Source organism: Anarhichas minor, unplaced genomic scaffold, assembly GCF_050575085.1.
Source record: "Anarhichas minor isolate MPS153535 unplaced genomic scaffold, ASM5057508v1 ptg000025l, whole genome shotgun sequence".
Taxonomy (NCBI): Eukaryota; Metazoa; Chordata; class Actinopteri; order Perciformes; family Anarhichadidae; genus Anarhichas; species Anarhichas minor.
The window spans coordinates 12,632,100-12,659,446 of record NW_027466471.1 but is presented as its reverse complement, the minus strand read 5'-3'; the positions used below and the strand labels follow the sequence as shown (position 1 = coordinate 12,659,446).

General features: G+C 40.9%; 3 protein-coding genes across 4 annotated transcripts; 1 reads left to right on the top strand and 2 right to left on the bottom strand.

Moving 5' to 3' along the window:
- The first annotated feature begins 4,900 nt into the window (after positions 1 to 4,900).
- Positions 4,901 to 15,093, top strand: poc5 (POC5 centriolar protein homolog (Chlamydomonas)). The gene is made up of 13 exons (XM_076099364.1): positions 4,901 to 4,993; positions 5,428 to 5,511; positions 5,913 to 6,063; positions 7,919 to 8,026; positions 8,207 to 8,406; positions 9,095 to 9,271; positions 9,563 to 9,667; positions 10,441 to 10,620; positions 10,931 to 11,114; positions 12,469 to 12,602; positions 12,899 to 13,000; positions 13,213 to 13,383; positions 13,507 to 15,093. The coding sequence occupies exons 2-13, from the start codon at positions 5,428 to 5,430 to the stop codon at positions 13,639 to 13,641; spliced, it is 1,731 nt and encodes a 576-aa protein (XP_075955479.1). The 5' UTR covers positions 4,901 to 4,993; the 3' UTR covers positions 13,642 to 15,093.
- On the bottom strand, positions 13,831 to 19,196 carry ankdd1b (ankyrin repeat and death domain containing 1B). Its single transcript, XM_076099365.1, has 15 exons — positions 19,022 to 19,196; positions 18,492 to 18,592; positions 18,244 to 18,342; positions 18,047 to 18,145; positions 17,736 to 17,840; positions 17,517 to 17,618; positions 17,287 to 17,385; positions 16,635 to 16,733; positions 16,125 to 16,223; positions 15,831 to 15,929; positions 15,635 to 15,733; positions 15,292 to 15,387; positions 14,691 to 14,892; positions 14,311 to 14,442; positions 13,831 to 14,189 (listed from the first exon to the last, which is right to left on the bottom strand). Exons 1-15 carry the CDS (start codon positions 19,194 to 19,196, stop codon positions 14,134 to 14,136), a joined length of 1,662 nt encoding a protein of 553 aa, XP_075955480.1. The 3' UTR covers positions 13,831 to 14,133.
- Positions 19,197 to 19,844: 648 nt separating this feature from the next.
- Positions 19,845 to 27,123, bottom strand: polk (polymerase (DNA directed) kappa). 2 transcript variants are annotated; one of them, XM_076099110.1, is made up of 15 exons: positions 26,666 to 27,123; positions 26,375 to 26,561; positions 25,948 to 26,067; positions 25,663 to 25,815; positions 25,223 to 25,354; positions 24,918 to 25,068; positions 24,510 to 24,731; positions 24,021 to 24,145; positions 23,632 to 23,798; positions 23,495 to 23,527; positions 23,286 to 23,382; positions 22,396 to 22,567; positions 21,256 to 22,251; positions 20,565 to 20,613; positions 19,845 to 20,475 (listed from the first exon to the last, which is right to left on the bottom strand). In XM_076099110.1, the coding sequence occupies exons 2-15, from the start codon at positions 26,501 to 26,503 to the stop codon at positions 20,394 to 20,396; spliced, it is 2,628 nt and encodes an 875-aa protein (XP_075955225.1). In that variant the 5' UTR covers positions 26,504 to 26,561; positions 26,666 to 27,123; the 3' UTR covers positions 19,845 to 20,393. The 2 variants fall into 2 exon arrangements, with proteins under 2 accessions (XP_075955225.1, XP_075955224.1); XM_076099109.1 differs by having other exon boundaries at positions 26,375 to 26,504.
- Between the last annotated feature and the right edge of the window lie 224 nt (positions 27,124 to 27,347).

Below are 27,347 nucleotides of genomic sequence, written 5' to 3'. Positions count from 1 at the left end.
AAAAGACCTGGTCTTGTGCTTGGGGGGGGGGAAGTTGTCCGTTTAGGAAACAACTGCTGCTCACTCGGAAAGTTTGTCACAGCTTCTCATGTGAGTTTATCGTAGATCTCAATTCTGTGACAGCAGTGATTCCTCTTTTTAGCTTTGTTTTTGCAATTCAGTGCGTTCACTCATCTGTTCTCAACTTCAGCCATATCTGCTTTCATAAAAGAGCTGTCTGGGACCTCACCTTGATATGCAGAGCCAACTCTGAAGCAGAACGTTGCATTTCAACGATCCCTCCACATCTGCTCTGTATTAACTCCCTATTGGATTCCAGGTTAGATTCACTCATACAGAAAGAGAGAGCGATGTAAGGCTCAAATTAAGATAATGGATCAGAAATTAAAAAGCTTGCCATAAATCACATTGAACCCCAATCCATAAATAGAAAAAAAATATGTATTAAAAAAAGAATGTGACCAGACATGTTATTCACTATACAGTAGATTTAGGCACTGCTCACCTTGCATGTTGTTCACATCTGTATAAATGGTCTCTACTTGAACCCCTAGTGGGACAATATTCAATCAAAGTGGTTCTCCTATAGAGCTACTTCATCCGAGGCCACAGGTGAATTTGTTAATGACTAAAACCTGAACATGTGCAATATGCAGTGCTAGTACACCACCTATTCTGAATTTATTAAATCACATTCACATCACATTCATAACTCATTTAAAACCAGCATAAGTGCTTCCATCTGTTTACAGCTTGTGGTCAACATTTACAGTTCAGGTATTATGTTTTAATTGAATTCACACATCACTGAGTTTAATTTGTATACCTGTGCAGTAAGTAAAGCCCTTGATTTCTTGATGCTGTTTTAGCACAACAAAACACTTAGATTCGTTCTATGCCCAAAAATACAGACCACAGGGGGAATGATACTATTGAGGAACACCACACAAAGATTATACAATCCTGTTACAATTATTGCATAACCTAACACAGGCTCTCAGAGATAAGTAGGTTTTTTAGATCATGTGTGAGACATTGACTGTCTGTGTGCCTGCTATGTCAGATCCTAACGCCTCTGAAACCTGCGAGTGGTTCCTGGAGAAAGTGAGGGAGGGAAAAGGGAGATGACGGTCTGATGCAAGCACGGGGACATTCAGCCTTTCAGTATTCACATCATTAAAGCCTGCAAAGTATACCAGCGCTACCAGTGAGACTTGTTCTGCTGCAGAAATGACTACCAGCAAACGCTTTGATATATTGCACTCTGTCCATCGGATTCCTTTTTCGTGTTTAGAAAAAATAAATCTCAATAGCTTCGTGTTATAATGCTTAACATGTAGGACATGCAGTGAATAGTGCAGCCTGGTTGTGCATTTGCTTACAGAGTTTAAACACCAAGACATGGCTCTGACACTGGTTGTGAATCATATTCACTGCAAAGGATACTGAATAGGATTGTAAATGTCGCATACAGTGTGCACAGAGAAACACAAAACCGTGCAATGGCACACACACACACACACACACACACACACACACGTAAACAAAAGGAAAGGCATCTATCTTTATCCTCTGAATTTGATGATTCACAGAAGCAGTGACCTAGGGGCTTGGGACACTCTTCGCTTTTGATTCAGAGTTCGGAGACAAACCCCCCTCAAGCCTTAAGACTCCATTTATTACTGCTGGAGAGCTGAGGAGCACTTAGCTTAATGTACGGGACAGTAGAATGACCCTCACACACACACACGCACACACACACACACACACACACACACAGTCCACTGCCCATGCAAATGCTTTCTTTTTCTCTTTTCTTGTAAGACTTATACTCTTCTCTTTGTCACATAAACATGCACACAAGCATAAGAGCTGCTCATGAATTTCATTGGCTTTTTATTACCGTGAAAATACAATAAATGTGATATTCATATATCTCCGAGAATAGCAGTCAAGTTGATGAATCCCCATGTCACAGTAAATGTAGCCTGATATTGGTGGGAGGTAATAAGACAGTGACCATGTTGGAGTGGCATAAAGCCCTGCTAAGCGAACAACTCAGACCCCTCAATGCCCCGCTAGGTATCCCTCCCATCTTCCCTGTATGAACTAGGTGATGTAAGATGTACAATACCTATAAGAACATACAAGATTGCATCTCTTACAGCATTTTGCTTTCTTCACATAGATTTGAATCTGCTTTTTTTAATATTTATCCTACTGCCTTGAGATCTAAAATGGATGTAGTGCCTGCAGTGCCAGCTTTCCTTAAGAAATGACTAGAGAGGTGGAGGTAGACTGGAACAACTGTCTGCTGCTTATCGTCATCCAGATTATAAGAAACGGATGTGGACACTGATGGTAATTGTAAAGGCTAACTGATTTAGTCTCTATCTTTCCTCTCAGCCTCCAGTCATATGACCACTTTATGCTGGAGTCAGCTTTTATTATACTATATGGATATGTTACGTAATAATGACATAAATTATGCGCCTTGTCGTCTCTTACCTGGTTGTTAATATTATCTTATCTCAGTGCGAACAACGCGGCCGTGATGTTTTTACAAGTGCTGGAAAATTCTGTACCCAGGCATTCTTAAAAGAAAAACAAAAAGACACTGGTGTCTCTGACAGAGAGATGTGATGGATTAGAGTGGCCCATGGGGGAAGTCCTGGTCCATCAAAATGTATGAAAACTAATTTGAAAACAGCAGGCAGCTATGAATAACTCTAAGATGAGTTCTGGCAGTATTGTTTTCAGTGAGAGGTCATCATTGTCTTATATGTGAGAAAAATGGGTTGATAACATTACGATTGATGATAGCACATTAGTTGTTGTCTTCAGGAGTTATGGCTGTCTGTAAATACGTCTGACTGAAAATCGATCAAGGGCAGAAACAATTTTACACCAAGTTTGCAATCTAGTTTCACAACTGGGATGCAAAAGATGAAATGACACATGCACAAAATAATACAACGGGGTACCATATTTTGGACTCTGTTAAAATCAAAATACAGTGTACGCAAAAGTTCCTTAACAAAGTCAACTTGTATAAGCACAGAACATTATTTCCCAATTTCTGTTCTGTCTACCATTGCAAGGTCCTGAACAGTCTAACGTACCTGAGCTAAAATACCAGGGGGAAGAAAGTCAAATGGATTGTGATTATTGTCCTGGAACAGATTGAACAGGCTATGAGAGAAGAATGTGAGCTGAATCCCATTTCAACACACAAGCCCAGGTGCATTTATTTTGCTGAAAGCAAGGGGAAATTTACAAAAGGGATCTAAAGAAGGGTTAGAGGCAGCAATACTGCCTTTAATCTAATCACTATCAACAATAGCGTATTACCTTTGTCTGCAACAAAAGGAAAACATTATACAGAGTGGGTACAGAATACAGGTCTGTCTCGTCTGTCTGTATCTTAAACTCAGTTCTAAGCTATTGTTTATTATTTCATCTGTTGGTGTATACCAGATGAACAGTTGGTTATTATGTATTGTGCTGTTAAAGTACTCTCATAAAGCATACACAAACCCTGCAGTTGTCTGTGCCTAACCAGTTATTGTTACAATAACTTAATAAAAGCAGACAAGCATAGGAAATTTGCAGTTTAGCATCAATGGCACAATAAAAATGCAGAGAACCGAACAAGCTAAGAAAATCAACCTAAAAGAGAAACTGTGATGAACACATCGCCAAAACCTTTCAAAACATTTGAATCATCTGCTCTGAAATGGAAATACGTAATCTGTGGGAGCTATGGCTTCCTGTCATTCAACAGGAAACCTCCACTCCCCACAGAGCAGCAAGGATTATCCTCCGTGCCTCACGATTCTGGTTCAAATTCATAGCCTGCGTCAACTGTCAAGACATGTATATTAAAAGGTGTGTGCACTGGGGGGTGTCTCAGCCAGGCTTTGCTTGCACTAAATGATAATTCTCAGTTTATTTAGAATATATTTGATATGAAATGAATCATTCAGACCTATACTGTGTGATCAGCTGGCCAGCTGTCAAACTGCTGTTTTGGGGGAAATTACTGTACTGTCACCACTGTCATAACCATGCATTGCCTATTTTCAAAGTCAGCCTGCAGGTCTTATGACAATGCTGACAGTGAAGTACTCTCAGCACTCAGCCAGGTGGCGAGGAGGCTCCAGTCCAACAGTACTGCTTGCAGCTCTGCCATGGAGGGACCATATGTCTCTTCTCTAGAGCCTGTCCCAGCACAGCACTGCCACGCCGTCAGGCCTATATCCCACATATGTGTCTTAATATTAAGCACAGGGTCTTCAGGGGGTTGAGACATTGCTGTAAATCAGTTTGTGAACCATTGTCTCCTCTGTGTGAACAACAGAATATGTGGCCCTGGGTAGATTCACAGGGTGGTGGTATTCCCCAAGGACTAAGCTTGCCTCTTGGGACAATTTTAATCAGTTAATCCCTATGCATAATGCCAACCTATTGATGAAACACGGTTTGTGAACCGTGTTTGCTCCCTGAATGGGCACAACTGACAATTGAAGATTTTGCCTGAAATGATTTGTTTCATACGTCCTTTATTTTAATTTTCATCAGATTATAAAAGTAATAAATTAATTAACTACAAGTTCTCCTTTTATGACTCGAGCTTGAAACGTAGCATATGATACTGATAACTGGTGCCGCCACTGGCAGTCAGACTAATTGTGTGCTAAATGAACGATTATTATTAACGTAAAGCGGAGATTATTGTTTGTAGTTTGCTGTAGTCGCTCCACACCAGCAGCACCGCTGGTCAGCTGATCTCCGCGTTGTTCCGCTTACCGTTACCACGGAAACATTGTACCCAATCAGAGACGATTTAGCCAGGAGCTGAGGAAGCAGTAGCCAATCACAGAGTATGTTGTTTAACAGTCAATCGGTTTGAAACGGAGAAGCAAGCGTTTTCTAACTGACGGAGTAACGTGGGACACGAGAGTGTGGTGGCCCGCATATAAATATAAAACAGGTAAATATGTGCGCACCGTTTGGCCTGCTGCACATCTGTTGTCTGTGTCAGGCTGGGTCCGTTATCTCATAGTTATATTTTACTCCTAGAAACCGTACAACAGCACTAACGCCACTTGCTCCAATGAGTTGTGTATTTCTTCAGCGTTGCATTCAAAAAGGAAGCGTGTGTCTCTCTTTTGTAATGTTATGCTAACTTACGTTAGCTAGATATTCGTTTATGCGCATGTCTACCAGAAACAGCGTACGTTAACCGTAGAGAAAGTTACACTAGCATATAGTGTCGTCTTGTTTCAGTCTGATGTTTTGTAGGTTGATTTAAATACTTTGTTTAGTGTGTTTAACAAACAATACTTGTGAGACTTTACATTTTGCCTGCCAAACCACTGGCAGATATGTTGTAAAATGTAGTTGTGATTTATTTATTTTGTCTAGATGTCCTCAGACGAAGAGGAACCGAGCAGTCCAGTTCTGCCCAAGGACTCTGATCCGGGCAGCTCTGTCTCCTCTGATCTTCAGGTAACTAAAGATAAACACTTATGCACTCTTCATGTCTCTCAGATCTGGGAACACGGGGGCATTGTGTAGCACATCTTCACAGTGAAGTCGGTTTTGGCAAGCAGCGCATGCAATCAGACACGTTTTAAACATGCAGTTTCAATCAACAATTCAAATTTGGAGGTGAAAACAAAGGTAGGCATGCCAGATATGTATATTTGAACTACCCTTTGCATTGTAAAACGAAATGTTTACTATTTTTTAGTATGGTAGATCATTGAAGCTGAAGCCAGAGGTAGCGCTGACAAATGAAATGGATGTTTGCAACAGGCAGTTTGAGTACTAACTTTAACATTCACTATAGTTTTCACTTCCCAGTAAGTGATTTGGAGCTGACTATTTTTTTGTTTATGGATCAACAGGATGAGTATGAGGAGCTGCTCCGCTACGCTGTTGTCACCCCTAAGCTTGACAGACTCACCAGTGCTCACTTGCAGCAGCGGAGCACCTCACATCTGTCTGCAGAGGGTCGGACTCAGAGTAAAGAGGACACAACATCACTGCGCCCAGCAGGTATTTTGGTATTTTATCTCTGTTCCATGCAAGACACATTCACTCACACACACACACACACACACACACACACACACACACACACACACGTGTAGTGTACATCCACAGAAAGATGATGAAACTGAAATGACATAATCTGAACTAATAAACTTCATTGAGAGACTGCCCTCAGGAACCTATAGGTCACTTGGTGGTTGAACTCTGAATTTACCATGTGCCTGGACATACTCAGAGCAGATAAGACTCTTGACACTCAAACCATTAAGGTTGAGTCTACCATTTTTTATGACCGCACCTTTCAGATTTTTACGAGCAGCTACATTCCTGAGGGATACAGAGACATATTCAATTGTTAATAAACAACTTAAAGAAACTTATATTTGGTCCTTTATATTTAATTTATATATAAATATGTTTAGTATACCTCAGAGTAACAAGCTCACTTTATTTGTAAGCCATTCACAAATGAACCCTCCCATAACCTCCCATCTGCCCGTCGGAACCCTGAGGTGAAACAATACAATTTCCAAATGTAAATGAGTTTGATGTTTTAAGGCAAAATAACTTTAAGTCAGGTAATAGAATAATCTTAAATAGAAATATCTTCGACCTCAAGATCTAAATTCAATTTAAATTAGAACTAATGTAAAATTCCCTCACAATCTTCCCTGGTGATTCTCAAACTCTCAACTGCTGACGATGCATAAATCTTCTGAGCTAAGTTTCTTGTAAAAATGTCAATCGTTGGATTTATTTGATAGACGTCAATCAATTATATGAGTCACTGATTCTACCTGCAATCCTTTTCATTTGTTGTTGGTTCATCGTTATTCATTGTACCCTTCATAATATTCTTTATTCATTTCATTCATTTTGTTTATTTTGTTGTTTATTCATTTGATTGTGTGTACATAACATAATAGGTCCCTGTACACCATGAGAAGAACTCCGTAGCAATCCTGAGATTAAGATTTACTTTACCTTTTAAAGTTTTCCCTATTAATTGGGTGGCGTCCTAAATTTAATCTTATGTTAAATTCTGTTAGTTAAGCTACTGGTGTCGTATCGCGGAAGCTGAGTACCATGATTATTTTATGATCATTTATGTGTTTATGATTCATAATTTAGTTATTAATAATATTTACATATTTCGATATTCATTAATTATTATTTATTAAAACTGCTGCAAGCAACGACGCTACACACTTTTCATGATAAGCCTTTTTGACAGAAACACAACTTGAGCCCTTCCAGAGACTGCCCTCATCAAATGATCAGCTGTCAAAAGAGATTTGGAATCACAACATGGAAGAATGTAGTGTGTGTTTATCAGCCTCATATTTTCAGCTTGTAAACCAGTCTAGTCGAGATGCATATGATACGAGTCTGTGGGATTGTATGCCCCATCTCTTTCCCCTACCATACCCACATCTTAAACAGTCCATCAGCCCCACCACACACACACACACACACACACAGCTGCAGCTGTCACTGGAGGGTTTAGTGCTTTAACTGCCATGGAGTAGTGCACAGGGATGTGGAAAGCAGACGGCCGTTGGTAATGATCTCCTGGCTCTCTGCCCGTACTGCTCTTTAGATTGAAGGCTTTCTCGTCCCCCTGCAGGATTTCATTAAGATATTGACATAAATGCATTCCTCGACGAGAAGCCGCGCTTGTCTTATTCAGCATTCTCGCCATCACCTTTCCTGTTCTTAAACCATCTTTTGTTTTAGCTTTTAATTTTACCTTTAATTTTACTGACTTATTCCAGGTAAAAATGTATTTAAGCAACATTTCCTTTCAGATCTATTTACCATTGTGCCATCTCTCTCTGTATTCCCCGTCTTCTGTCAGATACTGCCACCGAAGCTAAAGATGGGAGGCCTTCCAGCAGGAGTGTGAGATCATCACAGGTCTCCCCCTTGATTGTTGAGCCCTCCACACGTTTAAGAGCTTCTCATGGTAAATTTAATTCAAAATACAAAGAAACAAAATGGTTAGGTTGCTCTGATATCTAACAGTATATTGTACTTCTCTTGATATCAAATGAGCTGAGGTATACAGAGACCACCCAGCTGATATGCTTTCCTGTTTTCTTGTGACATTGTTTCTGCCTGTGTTCCTTTTCTCTTTGCGTTCTAGCTGAGGAGATGGCAGGTCAGTCATCTGGCAGGGTGTCAATGCTCTCAAACACTCCCTCAGACAGGTTACAGGCAGTGTCGGAGAGGTCTAGGCCAAGCAGCCCACACCCACTCGAGTCCCATGTGACAGAGATGTTTATCTCGGAGGAAAACATAAGCAAGATGGAGAACATTCTGGACATGTGGAGCAACAACCTGAAGGTGAATCTGCTTCCGTATACTGTAGAACTGTCCTTTCACAATCAATCAATTAAATGATTCTTTTTGACTGCAATGCAACAGTTAGACTGAAATGGATTAAATGTAGGAAATACTCTGGACAATATACATAGGCAATGGTGAGGAAGAGGTCAGGGATTTAAAGAGAATATAAAGTCACGGGAAGGCTTATTGAATAGGATGACAGCTCTTCTCTTCATGGAACCAGTGACCTTTTTATTATGTCTCCCAGTGGAATGATTTTGGAGGAGGTGAGTGGCTGGACATGGTCGTCCTTCCTGCCCTTTTCCTCTAATATTGTACACCTCATTCTTAGAGGGCAGATGACAACTATTAACTATTAAGCTTCGTTAAGACTCTTTCAGTTCTCTTCTTTTACCTTTCAAATAAGCTAAACATGTTTACATTTGTAGATGTTGGTTGTGATTGGCCCTGTAGGAATTTAGCTTGGTTCACAAATAAACCTCTTAAGCCATAATTACTCTATAATTACACATCAGGTTGTTGTGGAGGCTGCATGTGGTAGCCCAATTTTAGACCTCTGAAACCCTCAGGCACACCTGTTCGTCTCATTTTTAAAATGACTGAAGATATGTGTACATATGTTCATATTTACCAAAGCAGTGTAATTAACACATTGTGACTGTCCTGCCCTCTATTTGTTAATTAGTCAAATGTGCTGACTGAGCTCAGGAAGTGGAAGCTGGCCTTCATGGAGCGACACAAGCTGGAGATGAGGAAAGAGAGGGAGAGGTATGCAGCCCAGACGGCTGACCTGAGGTCAGAGCTAGACAGCCTGAAGGGGCTGCTGCACACCTACGAGACCTCCAACCAGAGAAAAGATGAGGTGACTACGTGTGTATTTATTTGCTGTCTCCTTTACATAATGTGCTGGTAGGTTGGACATGTATTAAACACCAGACTGAGATTTAATTTCCAGTAATTTTCATTATTGTGAAATTTTAGTGTAGGACTGGGTGGGCTTAATCCATGTCTAAGCTATCTCTCTATCTAATGCTCATTTGTTCATTCTGATCCTCATTCTTTTGTGCATTTAGAACCTGAAAGAAAAAGATGAGGAACGCCTTTGTCTGCTTTTCAGATTGACAAGCTTATTGTGTGACGTGTCCTTCCTCAGGTGATTGTGAACCTGAGCCAGGTGCTGGACAGACAAAAGGAAAAGCATGAAAAAATGAGGGCCTTCACCCACTGGAGAATCCAGCACACTGAGGCCAAGGAGGAGGTAAACTGATGGCATTGTTTCCTATTTACAGTGGGAGATGGAGTCATCACAGGCTCTTGTATAGATTGGAAATATTTAGATTTATCTTTCTTGAGAGGCTGAACTGCATAGTCCTTTTAATGCAAGGAGCATATTTACACAACCCTTTACACATCATCAGTATTTGCTTATTAAGGTAATGTGTGTTAAACATCACATGAGCATCACATGTAATCATCTCATTTATAAACCTCTTATGATCGTCTTTGAATCATCAGTTCGCCATTTAACTAAGGCTGTTGTCTGTGGTGTTGGTCATTCTCATAGTATAATTTATGTTTGTTTTGTTTTTTGGAAATGGATGTGAAATTACTGGTTGTGAATGTTTCTGAACATTACTAGATTACAGTCAGTGCAGTTTAATGGTTTATGCAAATAATCACTCTCTGCATGAGTTACCGACCCACACATCACAATGTCACTGCACACTGAACATGCATTATATGCCATATTTCTTTACACAAATATCCCCTCTTACAAAATGTGCATGTGTGAAATGTTGTCAGTGTACCGGTGATCTTTTTATACCATAATGCTTATCAAACTAGCAAGTGCATTTTTTTTACATTTACAAAATAGCTGTGCCATTTGTTCAAAATGTAAATTTAGTGGATGACTAATTTTTTTTGTCCAACCCCCTCACACAGAGAAAATGTACTGCACCTGCACAAGAACGATCAAGGGTGTAATTACTTCCTTGTGAATATTTTCATGGTGTTGTGGTTCCCTGCTAGGCTCGTGCTGCTCAGGTCGCACGGCAGCACTACAACCTGCAGCTGAAGAAGAAGGTGTGGTTAGGCTGGCAGTCTCTGATCCAGAAACACTGGAAGGTCAAGGTGGAGCGGGCTTGCCGTGCAAGGGCTGAAGAGGTCTGCACCCGTCTGTCTGCAGAGTATGAGGCCAAGCTGGCAGAGGTAAACAAGCAAGTGAAGGACCTGCATATAAACAGTGTGTGTATGCTGATGCTGCGTTGCTGGATTCATACTTGACTAATAAATGTAATAAATACATCGAATTTGAACATTTCGGTGAATAACAGCACACACCACTCTTGATTAATAGATTAAGAATTCAAAGGTTAAATAGGAAAAAACGGTTGTTGTTGTTGTAACAAATATATATTAAAAGTGCAACACAAAGGCATAAGAATGTAAGGAGGGAAATAAACACGTGTTTTTGTCAGAATCGTATAAACTGATAAATGAATTCCTTCTGTCTCCACAGCACTGTGAGGCTATAGAGAAGGCCCAGGCAGAGATTCAGAGACTGCGACAAGAGCGAGAGCGCTATGAAGAATCTATGAAGAAAGCCTTCATGAGGGGCGTGTGTGCTCTCAACATGGAGGCTCTCGGCATGTTTAACACCACAGAGGGACGGCCAGGGCAACCTTCAGTCCATCATCAGCATGGTCTGTAATAGAATAGCCACACAAAGCTTTTTACACAACTTGCGCATTAAAGGTGCACTGTTATCCTTATCACAAGCCTTACAACTACATACATAGACCCCTGTTCTATACAACAAAACATAAAAGCATTGCTAGCCTTGCCTCTGCTGTACTGATTCAACACAACAATCAAGACAGAAACTAACAAGCAAAAGAAAGAAACACCATTTCTCCAATAGAGTGCAGGCGTGTGCTATTGACTATTGTGTAGATTTATGAATGAGTAGGGAGGAGGGTGGTCTTTGTTCTTCTACAAGTCATTCACTGGTTCATCTAATGGAGGGATGAGTCAGTGGAGTGCTAACTGAGGCATACTTTGCAGAGGTTATAACCTTGATGTGGCGCTGAAAGATTAGATGGAAAAGTTCAGTAGCCCTTTGCAACATTTATTAAATCATGCAATTACTGTTATATAGTAGTATGTTATGACTTGGACCAATACAGGATATTTGAGTGTACAACTAATATGACTAACAATGAATGTCCAATAGTACTAATCAGCATGGTACTTGCCCTAAAAACTCAAGGCGTTACATGATTATCAGGATACATTCCTATTGACGCCAGCAAAGGAAAGATTTATGCAACGGTCTATTCTGTTGTTCTCTGTGCTATTTCTGGTGAGCACATGGCTACTGAAGCTGGATCTCACTGCTTTTAGTTTGTGCAAATGAACCCGAACGCAGTCTTCTGCTCATCCATCTGCTTTCAGGTTTAATGAGTCTTGCAACCTGAAATGTGTTTCATTATGTGGCTGTCAAACTGGGGCTGGGCTGCTAGTTGAATACTCGTTTGCTACTCTTTTTGCCAACCAGACTAACACAAAATAAATTTATATGAAGTGCTATTTAGCCTTTTTAAGTATATGTACTGATGAGAGTTATGCATAATTCATGTTCAGTCTCCTTTTATTTTGCCAAAGCAAAGGTGTGCTGTTGGTTTTGGCTTCTCTGTTAGATATGTTGTTTAAAAATTGTTCTCTTAACATATCTTCAAACAATTAAGAGAGTATAAAGGTATTAACATTCTGGAAGATATATAACATTGCCATGTTTTAATCATTAGTACTGAGAGCTATGAAGGGAAATTGTTCAACCAAAAAGAAATGTAAGATGGGTAGGCTTTTTATTGACGGTATACTGGTCATCGAGGTTTCCAAATCACTTCAATAGGAAAGATTCATCATATTTGTGAACTCCAGTCCAACATTTAGCACTAAAATGAGTGATTTTCTGTAATAATAACAAACTTTTGTTAAGAAAATATTGTTATATTGTGAGTCTGACTAAATTCATATATGTCTTTCTTTTTGTAGATATTCTGCCTCCCCAGGATGAGTCTGGCTCTGCTACATTGGCTCAACTTCAACCATATCCCGTCTCTTCCACACAGTTTAGTCCAGTCCACTTCGACCGCCCGGACCCTTCACACAGCCAAGTAGAGGATACGGTGAGACGAGGACAATTTCTAATGAAACCATACATTTATTCACACACCATAGTTCTTCTTTACCATTGTTTAATTTCCATCTCAAATCTCGGATTGGATCAATCAACCCATCAGTCTTTCACATAGAAAGTCTGTTTTTGAACTTTTAATATGCTGTTGTATTTGCATAATGTTCTTTATCTTTCATTTAGAATTTTTCTTTGTACTTTAAATCAACTTTTCTTGTAGATTCCACTGAAACTGAAACATGCATATACAGTAGTGGTGTTACAATTGTGTAATTCCTTTTTCCTCAGATGGGCTCAGGTGCCCCTGTGTCGAGGGCAGAAGTGATCCCTCCCACTACTGTAGTGCACAGCTCCCTCCCACTTGGGGGCACTGCAAGTTCCCACAAACAGGTTGGCATTATACAGACTGATCGGTTGACTGTGGCACAAGTCATTACTAGTGATGATAATGTTCACCTTCACAACAGCCATGTGCAACTACGACTGTAATTATATCATTGATTAAATGGTTATAAACCCAGAATGTCTCAAGTTTAGCACAAAAGAAGTCTCTACGACAGTAATCACATTCATAAATGACGCAATAATATTTGCTGTTTCAGGTGAGCGGTCGTGTCATCACAGCCAGTCAACAAAAACCCTCAAAGACTGTAACAGCTCGCATCACTGCACGCACTGACGTCGGTAAGGCTGCACGCAGCAACCTCCAGGTGATGGGTGTGGCTCCGCCCATGAGTTCTGTCATTGTTGAACGCCATCATCCTGTCACACAGGTATGGGACAGAATGCATCACTACTGTATTACTATCTACGTGTTATTATGTGTATACCTTTAGTTGTGTCAAGCTGAAAAACCATGATGAACATTTTCTTTTGTTTCTCTTTCGTTCTTTCAGCTCACTATCGGTCAGGCCACGGCTTCTAAGTTTCCTCGCTCCTCCCAACAGGGCCAAAGCTCCACCGGAGGCAGAAGCTCCTCCAGGACACACACCACCACATGCCATGTACACTCCATCAAAGTAGTTGACTAACCACAAACTTGTATCTCACAGAAAGTGTTGCTCAACAAGTATATGCAACTATCCAAGAAATAGTTACCGTGGCATTAGTTTCAAGTCATTAGTTTTTTTTCAGCTTTCTTACATAAATGTGCAGGATTTCTTGAGCAATAGGATTTTTCTCATGAAAGTGCTTCATAGACTCAGGTAAACGTACAAGTAACTGTTTTTTATTATTACCAGCTGGAGTTTAGAGTTTAGAATTACAAAATGGACATTTATTTCTATGAAATAATGTTTTAACAGAATAGTTTCACCTGTGCATGACTTAAAATTGCGAGTATTTATTTTATCGTTTTTTTTCTATTGTGTGCAACCGTCCAAAACCACAGGTTGATTGTTTTAATAAACGAAAGCCATATGTTACTGATCAAAATAAATTATTTTAACTTCCTGTACAAATCAGTCGTTGAAAATGATGTACACATGACGTTTTTGTCAGTCCATATGTTGCAGTGTTCATCCTCATGAAATGCTGCAGCTCTTACTGCTGGAGTTGTCTGTCTCCATCCGCATCGTATCTGTAAGACAAATTTACAATTTCCACAATAACATTTTGGCACATATCCCCAGGCAGCACACCTATATGGTTATAGATGCCTCAGTATATTTGTTTGGAAACAAATTGTTCACTGAATGTACCTGCAGCTTTCTTGTTCCCTATGAGGATGAGGCCCTGGTAGAGTTCTTTAGTAGGGTTCTTCTGAGCCAACTCCACCCCGTGGAGCCAGATCAGCAGCATCCTGTTCCCATGCTCTTGATAGCTCTGCTGACCTGTGAACAAACACACACACACAGCACTGTACATCCAGGAAAATAATTCAACTAGCCTCTGTGCATTGGAAGATAAAATAGAAAAAATAAAGCTATCCAAGGATATTCCTTTCATTGCAAAATGTTCCTCATTAATTTAAGGATTTTAATCCATAACATTTTGGCTACAAGAAGCTCATGTTTTACATTTTCAGAGAGTTGCCAAATGCACAGTCAAAAGTCTGTCCAGGCAGTGTGAGTCATGGCACCTGTCCATTGCTCCTCGATGGCCCACACTTGGTCCTTTCTGAAGCCCCAGTGTTCTGCAAGTCTCTTCCAGTCTCCTGTTTTCAGAAGCTTGTACGCCAGGTGCCAGGCCATGGAACGGGCCTGCTTGGTCGAGTTGCGGTGGTCGAGTTTAAACGTTAGCGGATTCTCGCTGTGAATGCTCTCATTAAGTTCTGGGTTTGCCTGAAAGTGCAATTAAATTATGTAAAGGCCACAAGCCTCAGAGTCAGAGAGCACAGGGGTATTTGGAGAGATTAATGGAAAGCCACATGTACATGATTAGCAATATGAATGCCAGAGTTAAACATTTTTTTTATAATAACAGAATAGGAAAGGATTCAGACACTCTTTATTATTAAATTAATGATAAATTGCCTGTCAAATGCTTCTGGGTTGCGAGTCCTTTTTTTTTATACTTTGGATGCTTTAATAGTATTAGAGGGGATTCAACTAATCTAGATTTTGACGTTGGGAAATGAATCATTTGTGATGAATGTAATTATTGATTTCAAGGCCTCAAGAATGGATTGTGGCACACATGAAAACAGTAAAAATTTCAAGTCTCATTCCAGCTTCTCTCACCATCCTCCAGGCGTAGTATCTTTCTGCTTTGATGATCATGTCCACAATAATCACCTCGTCTGCCCTGACTGCCACACCCAGAGCCGTCTTACCCTGCTACTCCGAATCCAACATGCACAACAAAATACAAAAACTTAAATCACTAAGGTATCAGATGTATAATTCATTTTCTCTTACAGTTTCAATGTATCATGATGCTGTTGTGTCTTAAATTAATCATGTATTTTGTTGCCCTTTGGATGGTTTAACTGTTGGATTTTGGCCATGATTTAGTTGTGAAAAAAGTGTGCAAGAGCATAAGTTAACATGCAACTCCAGAAATAGTGTTTGTTAGAGTTCTTACCCTGTCCTGGAGGGTCAGATCCACCCTGGCTTTAAGAAGCATTTCCACGACTTCTATTCTGGCCAGCTCTGCAGCAAGATGCATAACAGTCTGGGACCTCTAACAGTTCATAGCATAGGACAGGACAACACAATGCAGAAATTATTTTCTCATATATAGTTTGACTTAAATCTCATTTGACTAGGGACTAGCACACCTTATCAGCGACATTAATGTTGCAGCCAGCTGTCAGTAGAGAATGGATGACAGGGATGTGACTGTTCTTCACTGCCAGGTGGATAGGAGCCTCTAGGTGCTGAGAGCAAAAAATATTCTGTTACACAACGTGAGCCTAAAAAATGAACTGTTATCTTAGGAGAGAATATGTGAAATCACAATGATATGCATCCAGGCCAAGTGTCGCAGCACAGCTGATGTGTGCATCATCTGTGTTACCAAAAAAACTTTACTGAGAGAGTGTACTACTGCCACCTAGCTCGTGTTTGCTTACCTGATTCTGGAAGTCCGTATGGGCTTTGTAATCTAAGAGGAGTTGGACAAGAGACGTGTCTCCTCTTTCTGAAACTGGATGGAGAGCGCTGCATTTGGCCTTCAAGAGAGGCAAGAGAGGGAGATATAGCTGTAGGCCTACTTTAAGTACAAAAACATTATTTACCACATAAACTTTGATGCTGCATATAGGATGAACCAAATTAAATACTTTTACACTAATACATTATCAACCACAGGGCACCAAGTCAGCGGTTTTAATATTAAGATGCAACTTTATTTATCCTGAGGGAAATTACTGTGCAGCAGTTGCATTACAAAATAGGAAGAGCCTAAATATGATTAGTGCAAATATAAAAGTCTAAGATAACAATAAGGTGCAAACACATTGTATATCTATATCTCAGATTAACAATTGGGATCAGTCTAGGTGGGGTTGCATAGAGATATGTATGTTCAATATCAAAGGAATATCTGAAGTATAAGAAGTGTGAATAGTGGCCTATTGTACCGTTGTAAGGATGTTGGGGTCACAGTCAGCCTCCAGCAGGATCAGGACACATTCTTCATGGCTTTTTTCTGAAGCCTGGTACAGAGCTGTCTCACCGTCCTGCAAGACAAAAACAAAATCAAAAAATATAGTAGTGGTGCTAGATAACCAACAGACACAGAAAAATGGTTGTCAGGTGGACCACAATTTAAATGTGTCTTACTATACTCACAAAATGTAAACAATGTTTTCAGGCCTATAACCAATTAGGAATCAGAAATGAACCACCCTTGGAACATGAACACACATCTGTAACTTCATAGCCCAAACATTTTTTACATTTGTTTATGTTGAAGTCTTTTTAACATTTTAAATGATTTATTAACGGGTAATAACTCGGTCATCGTTATTCAGATGATATCCATCATTAAACTCCAATCCCAGTTGGAAGAATCTTTGTCCAGAAACACCAAGTAAATGTTATCAAGTATAATGTACCAGACTGAAGTTCAAGCCAGAACACAGTGTGTTGTTATATAATAGTAGCCAGAACATGTTTGATACATCTTAATTAATCCAAAATGGAGCCACCATCCAGCAGTGGATTAGCCACTGAGCACACACTGTCACAAACCAAACCGTGATAGAGATGATGTTTACATTGATTGTGTACCATATTGACTTCATCCCGTGTATCAAAGCTCTGCAGCAGCGATTGTACGGCATCCGAGTGGCCGTTCCTGGCAGCTAAGTGCAGGGGCGTGTCCCCGCTCTGGCAGAAGGGAGGGAGGGAAACAACTGGCATCAAAGAGTGTTGAGCGTACTTGAAGTTGCAACACACAAATGTGAACTCAGAGACGCGAGCATAAATGTCACACAAACCAAAAACAAGTCCACACACACCTTGTTGGCCTTCATGGTGGCCATGTCGTATGGCACAATCAGCATATCCATCATTTGAACACATCCATGCTCTGCCGCCAATGCAAATGCCCGTTGTCCTGACTGAAAAAAAGAATTGATGTACAAACAACATTTACTTCTTGTACTTTAGTTGTCCTAAATAACGTATCAATAGTGAATGATATGGTTGAGTCATAAAAATGATTGTCAAGTAGATACCTGGTCATCTTTGTCTAGTTCTTTCATCTGCAGGTCATGAACTATATACTCCACAATGTCAGTGTGGTTGTTGATAGCAGCGCAGTGCATGATGTTCAGTCCTTCCTTAGGTGGAAAAAAGCAAGTTAATGTTTAATCAAGCAGTGTGCATGAGGACTGTGCATTAGGAAACAGAGGGATGTATAACATGATGGACAAGATCAACTGGGCTGAGACAAGCATACAAATGTTAGGTTTATAATCCATTATAATGGAAATGAATTGCCTTAGGGGGAGTATCCAAGTATATAAAAATCCTTCTGCTTCTTTACCTTGTTCTCAACCTTCTGTTCAGCCCCGGCCTGCACTAATAATTTCAGGATGTCCAAACTGCCAAACCAGGCAGCCAAATGAATGGGTGCCACACCGTACTGTCAGACGCAACACAACAACAAAATGGGAAGAAGTATTACATCAGCAATCGTCAGTGTCTCAAGTTTTCAGATGCAGGTAATTGAAACCCTCTCACCTTGTCCGGTTGGTCCACCTTGACTCTCCGCTGTAGAAGAAGCTGCACAGCTTCCTTGTTTTTGCCAGCTACTGCATAGTGAAGGGCAGTCCTGTCATCCTGAGTCAAACAACGTCATCAGTATATTTTCAATTAAATATAGGTTGTTCCAAAATCCAAGAAAAGACCAGCCTCTCAATCTGTTTGTGTGGTATTATACAATGCAGCATACTGAGATGCAGATAGAGGGTTCGTCTATTTAGACCCACCACATTCTTTGCATTGGCGTTCAGCCCTCTTGCAAGCGTCTTCATGGTCACAACATCATTCGTCTTAGCTGCTTCCATAAACTGCTTCTCTGCATCAAGCACTGCACAACACAGCAGACAGGAATGCTTTGCATATGGGTTTTTTAATATGTAATATACAGAACAGCATGTTCTAGGCTTGATACACAACCAGATGATGTGTGAGGAATATCTAACGGCATCTGAGTTGAAACCTCAGCAGGAGCATATGGAAACCTCAGCTGGTCAATGGAGATGAGTGTTTCATGTGCTGTGGTGAAGATTGCCTCGGTTTCAGCCTTGTGCAAATAGTGTGTTTCTAGAAATAGGGCATACAGTCAGTCCACTATGAATAACTAATCATTAACTCCAGCTTCAACAATATCAACTCGAAGGCTCAGTCTTGAACAAGAGAAACTTTCTTCAAAATATTGCTCCGTAATCAGAATAATTTTTATATTCTGTTTATTCATTTTCCACCTTTACTAAATTTGTTGTACTTGCATACTCACACATCTCTTTGTTGTCGAAGCTGTTATCCGTCTCTGTTTCGGAGTGCTTGTTCAATATGAAGTCAGTAAAACCCCTCACAGTCTCCTCTCTCATCCACTTCCGAGGGTCCAAACTTTCTGTCTTAGGTTGATGCTTCTTGATCATCGTCTTCACAGCCAAAGCTCTTCTCTCCATTGGGAAGTCGCTTAAATTACCTCTTTATGTGACCAAGAGGGATTTAGTTCAATTGAATTAACAGTCCAACGTGTGCACCGAAAGTAAACCAAACCAGATACCTGAGGAAACAGATCCCACAGAAAATGAGAAAATATCCTGTGCAGTTCCTGTTTCCAAATAGACAACAGCAAGCCTTGAAGTGGAGTTCTACTCCTGCTATTCTTTCAACGCCGCGGGGCTGATCCGTGTTTGCTGTACCGGCTCACACCCATGATAGACTGCTGATGATAACAGAGACTATTTACCAAGTCACACTTCACCTGTGTTACACGACTAGTATGGGGCATGACTGTGGCTTCATTTGTGCAATGTTTACACAAGATGCACATGAAGCTCTAATAGAAGTTTAACTTGTTTGTAGAGGGATGTTGCATTAGTTACACATTGCTCTTTAAGAGCAATGTTTCACATTCACACCCGAGGCAATACAGTCTGTTGCTGCTGGTCATTGTGCAGCATGTGTTTTTCAGTTTTTAGAGCAGCAACACTACAGTGTTAACCCTACTGTAAACCCTTTCTTCACTAAGCCAACCCTTTTGGTTAAAAGTGAGATTAGTAGAGAATAATAATTATAATAATAAACTGTGGAAATACCACCAACCAAAGTGAAATTTCAGCAGAAAAGTAATTTATTTCTTATATAACTTTGATTTACACGATAGAAGGATTCTCTTATCTTCATTATTAGACAGACACAGTATTATCATTGGAAAACACAATAAATACAACTGTAAATTACTGCAAATATCTGAATAAAATAACTTCATGAAGATAAATTAAAAAACTCACACAGGCACCTCAGTGACTAATAAATACTCCTATGATCCAGTACGCATACAGTACAATAAAAACATTACGCTTATCTTCAGTGAGTAACAGAAACAAGAAATAAAACTGGCAGTTTGCCAGAATTATAGCAGTTTGTATTTTGTCATCTTTAATTTCTCATCTAGTGTCTGCCTTAAAAAAAAAAAAAACAAGGCATATTAGTGCAAATACTGTATAAATTACAGATTTCTGAAGACTTTTTTGATATGACTTTGTGTGCAATTTAAAACTGCTCAGTGGAGCGGGAGGGGAGAGGTGTTTTCCATTTCCTGAAGGAAACTTCCTCAGTTCCTCCAGACGAGGATGGACGTTCTTCGTGCACGACCGTCACCGGAAGAACTTGTCAATGGTGTTGCGAGAACCGAGGCATTTAGCCTTTTTAGAAGGAGGAGAGGAAGGCGAGTCCCGTCTGAAAGTCAATAAAAGACTATTTTACCTACAGTACCGGGAATACTAAGAGACAACATGCAGCAACAGTGTATAATCATGCGGTCTCACCTTTTGGTTTTGCCTTTAGTTGCTTGCATTGGCAGGAGACGGCTTCTGTCTGTGAACAGAAACAGACACTCGTGAACATAGAAAGAAAAAACACTCTCCGACGATAACAATGACATCTACCAAGGAGGTGCACAATTGCAGCACCTCTTCAGGGATATAAAGAATGCAATTTCTGAGGCAGGCTTGTTTAAGAGGAAACTGGGGTGCAGTTCATTGTAGAAAATGAATAGGTGAGAAAGTGATTTAGCCATTTCCAAAAGCAGAGCAAACGAAGCCCCACTGGCTGATATGAGATGTCTTTTTCTCAGCGGGAATCGATACAAACTTCTCACACAATGTCACTGTCAATAGATAACACCGACATCCTCCCAAATAGACATTCCTTCTGTTAACTCCAAATATGTCACACAGCCACAGTTCATAGGCTTTACTAGCAGGGTTGTATCCGTCCTCAGCACAGATTAGATCCACATAGGAAACACTGACATGACCGTACCTGGAGCCCTGAAGTACACAGGGAACAAAATGCTCAAAGTGGCTATAAACAATATTTTTATAACAATAACAATTTAAACGTGAAAGGGGTCTCTCTCTTTAGAGATTCATCACCTGAACCTGAACTGTTGTGCTCACAACTGATTTGACAACTGATTCCAAGGGGCCAAACTAAATTTAGTACACACACACTCACCTATGGCCTTGCTATTTATCACTGAAGGTGGATTCATGGGCGATGATGTCTGCCCCCCCAGCTCATGTAGGACCTCCTGGTTCAGGCAGAGGTCAACGTGGTGGTTGAAGATAGTGAGGTCATCACTGTCCTGGGTCAGCTGACATACTGGGCAGATGAGGTCGGGGCCTTTATCATGACATGACTGAGGCCGTCCCGAGGTGACCGTTCTATTGTCGCCATTGATCAACAAAACCGTTTGAAGAGAATCGTTTTCCAAGTTGTGCTGGTCTTCTTGAGGATCAACTCTGTTCGACTCAAACTCTTCACATTCCTTCTGGCCATTCTTGAGGTCCAGGTCTGACTCCGTGTCAGATATTGTGCACTGGCTTGGATTTCTCGAGGCATCACTGAGACACTGGTCTATGTGTCTGTTGAAGACATTCAAATCAGTGGTCTCCACCTGCCGGAAACACACCGGACAGGTGAGGCTCTCCGACACTGCGCCGCCACAGCCTGACGTGGATGCGTGGGCCTCTACGGGGGAAACAAAGTCCTTTTCTGCGGGATCTGAGGCTGTACAGTCACTCTTGCGCGCTTCTGTTGAGGACTCTACACCCTTTTCAGCACACGGGCCAGTGGAAGCGACCACAGAAGCATTCTCCCCATGTACTTCCTTTTGTGTGCTTGCATTCGCTGCCTGGAGTTGCAGTCGTTTGGCATGAGCCCTTTGGAAGAAAGACTGTTTGGGTTCCTCACTAGTCTGACCCCCCTCGAACCCCCTCTGCTTACTCCCCCAGGGTACTTCATCCTGTCTCTGGCACTTCTGCGCAAGCGGAAGACAAGCAAGGGCCCCAGTTTGGAAGGATTGATTGGAGAGATTATTTTTCTCAAGCTTTTGATTCATTCCTTGGGAAGAGTCACTAGAGTCTGTCTTGCCTGGCTTTAGAAAGCCAACGATGCTCCTCTGCAGGGGCTTTTTATCATCCGAACTGACAAAGGCGGATATTCTTACACCTACGAGCAGAAAATCGAGAGAAAAACTTCAAAATGAATGCCAACTATTATTATTTCCACATGCAGTGTGTCACGGATCATTTAGATTTATTTCAAGATAGTTAGAATAATTGATATCTAAGTTATATTGCTGTATCTAATTACCCATGAGTCTCAGTCTGAGAGGCTGGGGGCTTTCATTGTCGATTTCCGTTTTCAGTAGGTCCTTAGCAACAGCAAAAATCTCATCCACTGTAGCAACAGCATACGACAGCGTCAGCGCCCTGCTTTTTACCTCAAAGTTCACGTTCTTCAGCTTCAGTGTTACCGTTTTACCCTGAAGGAAAATGAAGAAAATACACAGTTGAATTCATATCAGGGAAAACAGTTGAGGTCATTTCTGTCTGCTGTCAAACAACCTCTTAATTATAAGCATAATCAATGACACTGTGTGGAAAGGCCATGCACGACAAACAGACATCCGTCATATCACTTGTCAGAATGCATTTTGTGAGTAAAACGCCACAAAGCGCTTTCATAGTAATGTGATCATCTCTCCCAGGGAGACATTTCCAAGGCTGATAGTAACCCTGTCTCCTTAATGGCCCTCCATTTCCTCCAGCTATCAAGGCCACATCAGGGCCCCGGCAGGGGGGTGATGGTCGTGCCAAGCCAACCAGACCTTTCTCCATCAATTGGAAAAGGAACGAACAGGTTGAGGTAATTGTATGAGATTCTGTCTGGAGTAAGGGTGATTCTAGGGAGGCCAAGAATATGTTATTCTAATATTACCCTTTTCTCTTGATCCTTTTTGTGGTGTCTATTTGTGTGCAAATATTCCCAGTGCTGTTTTATTTAGCTTCTATTTGCTCAGTCTGAGCCAATCAAAGGGAGGCAAGATCCACCCAAGCAATGTATACAGCGTAGCCCCATGTATCGTTGATGTTACCACGACAGGTGACCAAATATGTCTTCAAGACAGCCCACTTGTTCATAAGATATGCACAGAGGTATAGTCATGTTGCAAAATACATAAAGCGACCCTGGTTCTCTACCTTTAGACCTTCTTTCTTCATGTCTTCTGCTAAGTCTTCACAGAGCTCCCTGCAAAAGGACAACTGCTCCTCAACGTTACTCAGTTCTTTGAATGTCCTGTAAAGATTAAGTGGGACAAAGAGGAAATGAGGGAGAAGTAAGAGGATGGACACACAAAAAAAACAATTCAGCTGTGTGATTGTCACTTTATGCTTCATTAAAACCATACCTTTCTGTGCTCATGCTTTTCCGTTCTTCATGCCTGTATAAAAGCAAAGGCAGTGAGCATTATCTCCTCTCTCCGAACTGGACTGTTTTATTTCTTGATCAGTTGTGTTGAGTTGTATTAAACAGACAGTGAAGTACCTAGGTATACATGTGGAGCCCAGACCCAAGGAAACCTGCATGAGATGATGCCAGGCTGTCTCCGAGAACAACAACAGCAGCAGCTCCATCTGCTGGCCAAGATGAGAACAGCTGCTGACGCCAAGAGCATTCAGCATCTTCTCACTCACTTTCCCTATGCCAGACACCTGGAAAGGATACACAAACACGTGTTTTACGGTCTTTAAATATTGATGATTCAAACATCTTTCCTCTATCTGCAGTACATCATTAGTCACTTTACACCCCATCTGTCAGCCTTTAATAATACAAAAACACATGACCGCATTCTAACATCTTTCCATAATTATTCACCAACTCCACTCCAAGACTCTCTGTACACGGTTTAGTTTGAGAAATGTGTACCGTACTTTGCGAACTGGGAGATTCTGGACAAAGTCCATGACTGCCTCTCTGGTGGAGGGGAGTCTGTATTGGCCGTTGGGCTTGTTCTTGTCACTGCACACCTTGGCAAGCATCGTGTTTGGAGCAATTCCTAGAAGAGTGAGTAGTGAATGATTGAATAGTGTGTTTTTAAATGAACGGCTGGTAAAACATACACATAATCTTGATCATAATTTTTCCACAAAATGTGAGAGGAAGACTTTTATTATTATTGTTGAGCAGTTTGTTTTTGCAAAGAATGAATTATACTATTATATAATAGTGGAGTTTCTTATTCAGAAAGTGGGGAAGAAAGAGAGAGAAGACAACAAATATGCCAGAAGAGTGAAACATTTAACTTTCGCTTAACACTTTCTGCTGTCAAACTTAAACGTAAAATGTTTAACAACAGCAAGACACACTGAGGAAAAGGGATAGTGTTTCATTAATCCCTTCAGAATAGTTTTTACGCGTACCTGCACTGGCAGTCAGCGTGGTCTTCTGCTCAATGCGGAAGCGCATCTCTCTCACGGCCTCCTCAACGGACGTACCAAACACCTCGAACGCACTACCAGCAGCACCGACACCTTCAGAGTCCAACAGGCACGGAGAGGTGCTCGGGCTGTCCTCGAACAGGAGCGGAGAGAGGTCCTTTTCCTCTGGCACTGCCACCTGGGGAAGCTCAATCTGCTCTTCACCTTTACAGAAAAGAAATGACTTCTCACAAGAGCCTGATGGATTTCTAGTGTATGAAACGTTGATCGTGCAACAGTGTTCCCTGTCATACCATGTACACAGCAAATGTGGCAAAAGTTGCAGGAAGAAAACACAACAATCCATCACAGCATGTAATCATTCAACGTTTCTGCGTAATTAAGTCCTGCCTGTAGCGTCGCTGCTGGCGCGGAAGCGATGTGTACGTGAGGATTCTGGCCAGCTCCGTCTCTGTTCCAGGTGGTCTGTGAAATCCAGATAGGCTTCATCCAGGCTCATTGGCTGGAAGTGAGGGTCATAGTGTGCGAAAACCTCCCGGATCTAACAAGAGTGACACAAATTCATGAGCACCTGTTGGTTTAAGAAAGGGCCACAAAACAGTTGCATAGCATTTGTTTTTTAATGCAAGTTTCAAGAGCTATTCATCTCTTTGTGTGCGTGTGTGTGTGTGTGTGTGCTTTGCCATCGATCGTACCTCTTCACTCACAGCTCTGTATTTAGCAAAGTTGGTTGGAACAATAACTAAGTTGGGGCAGAGTTTCTTTGCAATGAAGCCAGGCATGGCAGCTCGAACCCCGTACTTCCTGGCATGGTAGTTAGATGTTGACTGCAAGAGAAAGGGTGAGATCCAAATAAAACATTTTTAATTTGTCTTGAAGTCATAAAACATTGGCACTGGTTTGAACAGCCATGATTTCAAATATTACAGTAAAGTACAGTTCAATGAATTTAAAATGTAATATATAAAATACACATGTGAAGACTCATTCCTCTACTGTGATTTGTAAAGATGTAGTTTTGCTGCATTATACTGTGAGGATCGTGGTTAGAGATTTACAATGATGTGCTCCAGTATGTCATAAATATTTAATTGTTTCAAGAAACTGTGTACATTTGTTCCATATTTTAACCCACCAGCATGCTCATGGATCCTACAGCCATGGGCTTGTCCTTCAGCTCAGGACAGTCTCTCATCTCCACAGCAGCGTAGAAAGCGTCCATGTCCACATGCACAATCACACGGCTGAGATCACGACTCTTTTCAAGCTCGGCGGACATCTTCTCCACCTATAAAGAGATTTAATGAAAAACACTTGAGTCGTGTGATATTTAAAATGCAGCCTTTTCATTTAATAAGCACATCAAATTTGTTTTTGAATGACCCGATGCCGACCAGACCCAGATGAATCCATGCGTTACCTGAGCTTGTGCTTTCTGTAACTGCTGTTCTGTGATCTGGGCCTTTTGTAGCATCATCTTCTCAATGCGGTGGTTCACCTGCTGCTCTTTCTTCACCTCACTCTCATAAAACCTCGATCCCTGCAAGGAAGACGACAAGGACAATCAAGAGTTACAGATTCTGTAGCACATCTATAATGAAAAGCTACGATAGCAATATCTATTTTAGGACTGTGTATGTGATGACACAGGGGATATGGGACTTTCACACAGGGCTGGACACAGCCAGTAAAACTGGGCCTCACAGTTCATATCGTCCACAGCAGCTGTAGAGCCTTGTCCTTTCCAACACATCAGTTATCTTTGTTTAGATTCCTATGTATGGGAGAGTCTTGGTATGCCATACAGGACTAAACAGAACAAGTCTATTTAAGTTATTAGTTCATACCTTGGATGACTCCATGATGATTTTGTTGATCTTGTCCCTGTCAAGACCCTCCATGCCAGCCTTGTTGTCATTGAGGGCCATCCTGGAGAGGAAGCCCTCTCCTTTGGTGGATGAAACCCCATTCTCCATCCTGAAGAATGGATCCTCAATGGGAAAACAGTCGTTTTTTTTTTTTGGCACCTGTGTTCTAAAGTTAGTTGATAAACCTGTAAGATATCGTAGCTGTGTATTCCATTATGTGTGTGCCTTTTCTATCTAAATCAGAATATCAACAGTAAGTCAGATACGAACCTTTTCACTCTGCGCGGGATCAGTCACACCGAATCAAGATCGCTCAGCTGTCCAACGTTTATGTCTGTACATGTTTTGAAAACGAAGACGGTTTTGGCGGAACTTCCGCGTACATGCGTCATCACCGAAAAGGGCGGGACTTAGCCTAAGTAAATAGATTCGGTAAGATCACATTGCACTATGAGAACCTTTACTACTACGTTAAATACAGGTTCCATCATGTGCTTGCTTTCAAGCTGTGGACAATGATGGTGGATTTTTACCCCCCTGGACCAGATACAATTTCCTTTTAGATTTTATGTCTGAAAATAGTTTTCAGTTTTTCTAAAAGTAGTCAAACAAAGCATGTGTAAACTACTGTTAAAGTAGCCTTAGCATCGTTTGAAACACGTCGATGTATACCGCAGCCAAAGTCAGATAATACGAAACAAAATTCCAAAAGTTGTCTTGCTGATCAATTCATTTACAACCCTCAAATTAAAAAGAAAATCTATGGAAGATTCCAAATTAGCCAAAATAAAACTTATACTTCCGATTTTTAAAAAAAAAAAACTCCTTAAACGACTTTCCTGTCATAGTATATTGAATTTACGGTGTATGGGAGGAATCCCTCGTCAAAGAAAATAATATTGCTCCCACTGTCCAATTGATTTTGTTACGGTTTATGTTGCACTGCAATCCC

Bases quoted from the DNA above. Each gene is read 5' to 3' on its own strand.
- poc5 (XM_076099364.1), top strand. From the start codon at position 5,428: ATGTCCTCAGACGAAGAGGAACCGAGCAGTCCAGTTCTGCCCAAGGAC. The intron at 5,512-5,912 runs GTAACTAAAGAT...ATGGATCAACAG, and splicing joins CTGTCTCCTCTGATCTTCAG to GATGAGTATGAGGAGCTGCT. The intron at 8,407-9,094 runs GTGAATCTGCTT...TTTGTTAATTAG, and splicing joins TGTGGAGCAACAACCTGAAG to TCAAATGTGCTGACTGAGCT.
- ankdd1b (XM_076099365.1), bottom strand. From the start codon at position 19,196: ATGGAGAGAAGAGCTTTGGCTGTGAAGACGATGATCAAGAAGCATCAA. The intron at 18,146-18,243 runs GTGAGAGGGTTT...TGCGTCTGACAG, and splicing joins AGGTGGACCAACCGGACAAG to TACGGTGTGGCACCCATTCA. The intron at 15,734-15,830 runs GTGTGCTAGTCC...ATGAACTGTTAG, and splicing joins ACATTAATGTCGCTGATAAG to AGGTCCCAGACTGTTATGCA.
- polk (XM_076099110.1), bottom strand. From the start codon at position 26,503: ATGGAGAATGGGGTTTCATCCACCAAAGGAGAGGGCTTCCTCTCCAGG. The intron at 26,068-26,374 runs GTATGAACTAAT...TCTTCCTTGCAG, and splicing joins TCATCATGGAGTCATCCAAG to GGATCGAGGTTTTATGAGAG. The intron at 20,476-20,564 runs GTGAGACCGCAT...ATTGACTTTCAG, and splicing joins ACTAAAGGCAAAACCAAAAG to ACGGGACTCGCCTTCCTCTC.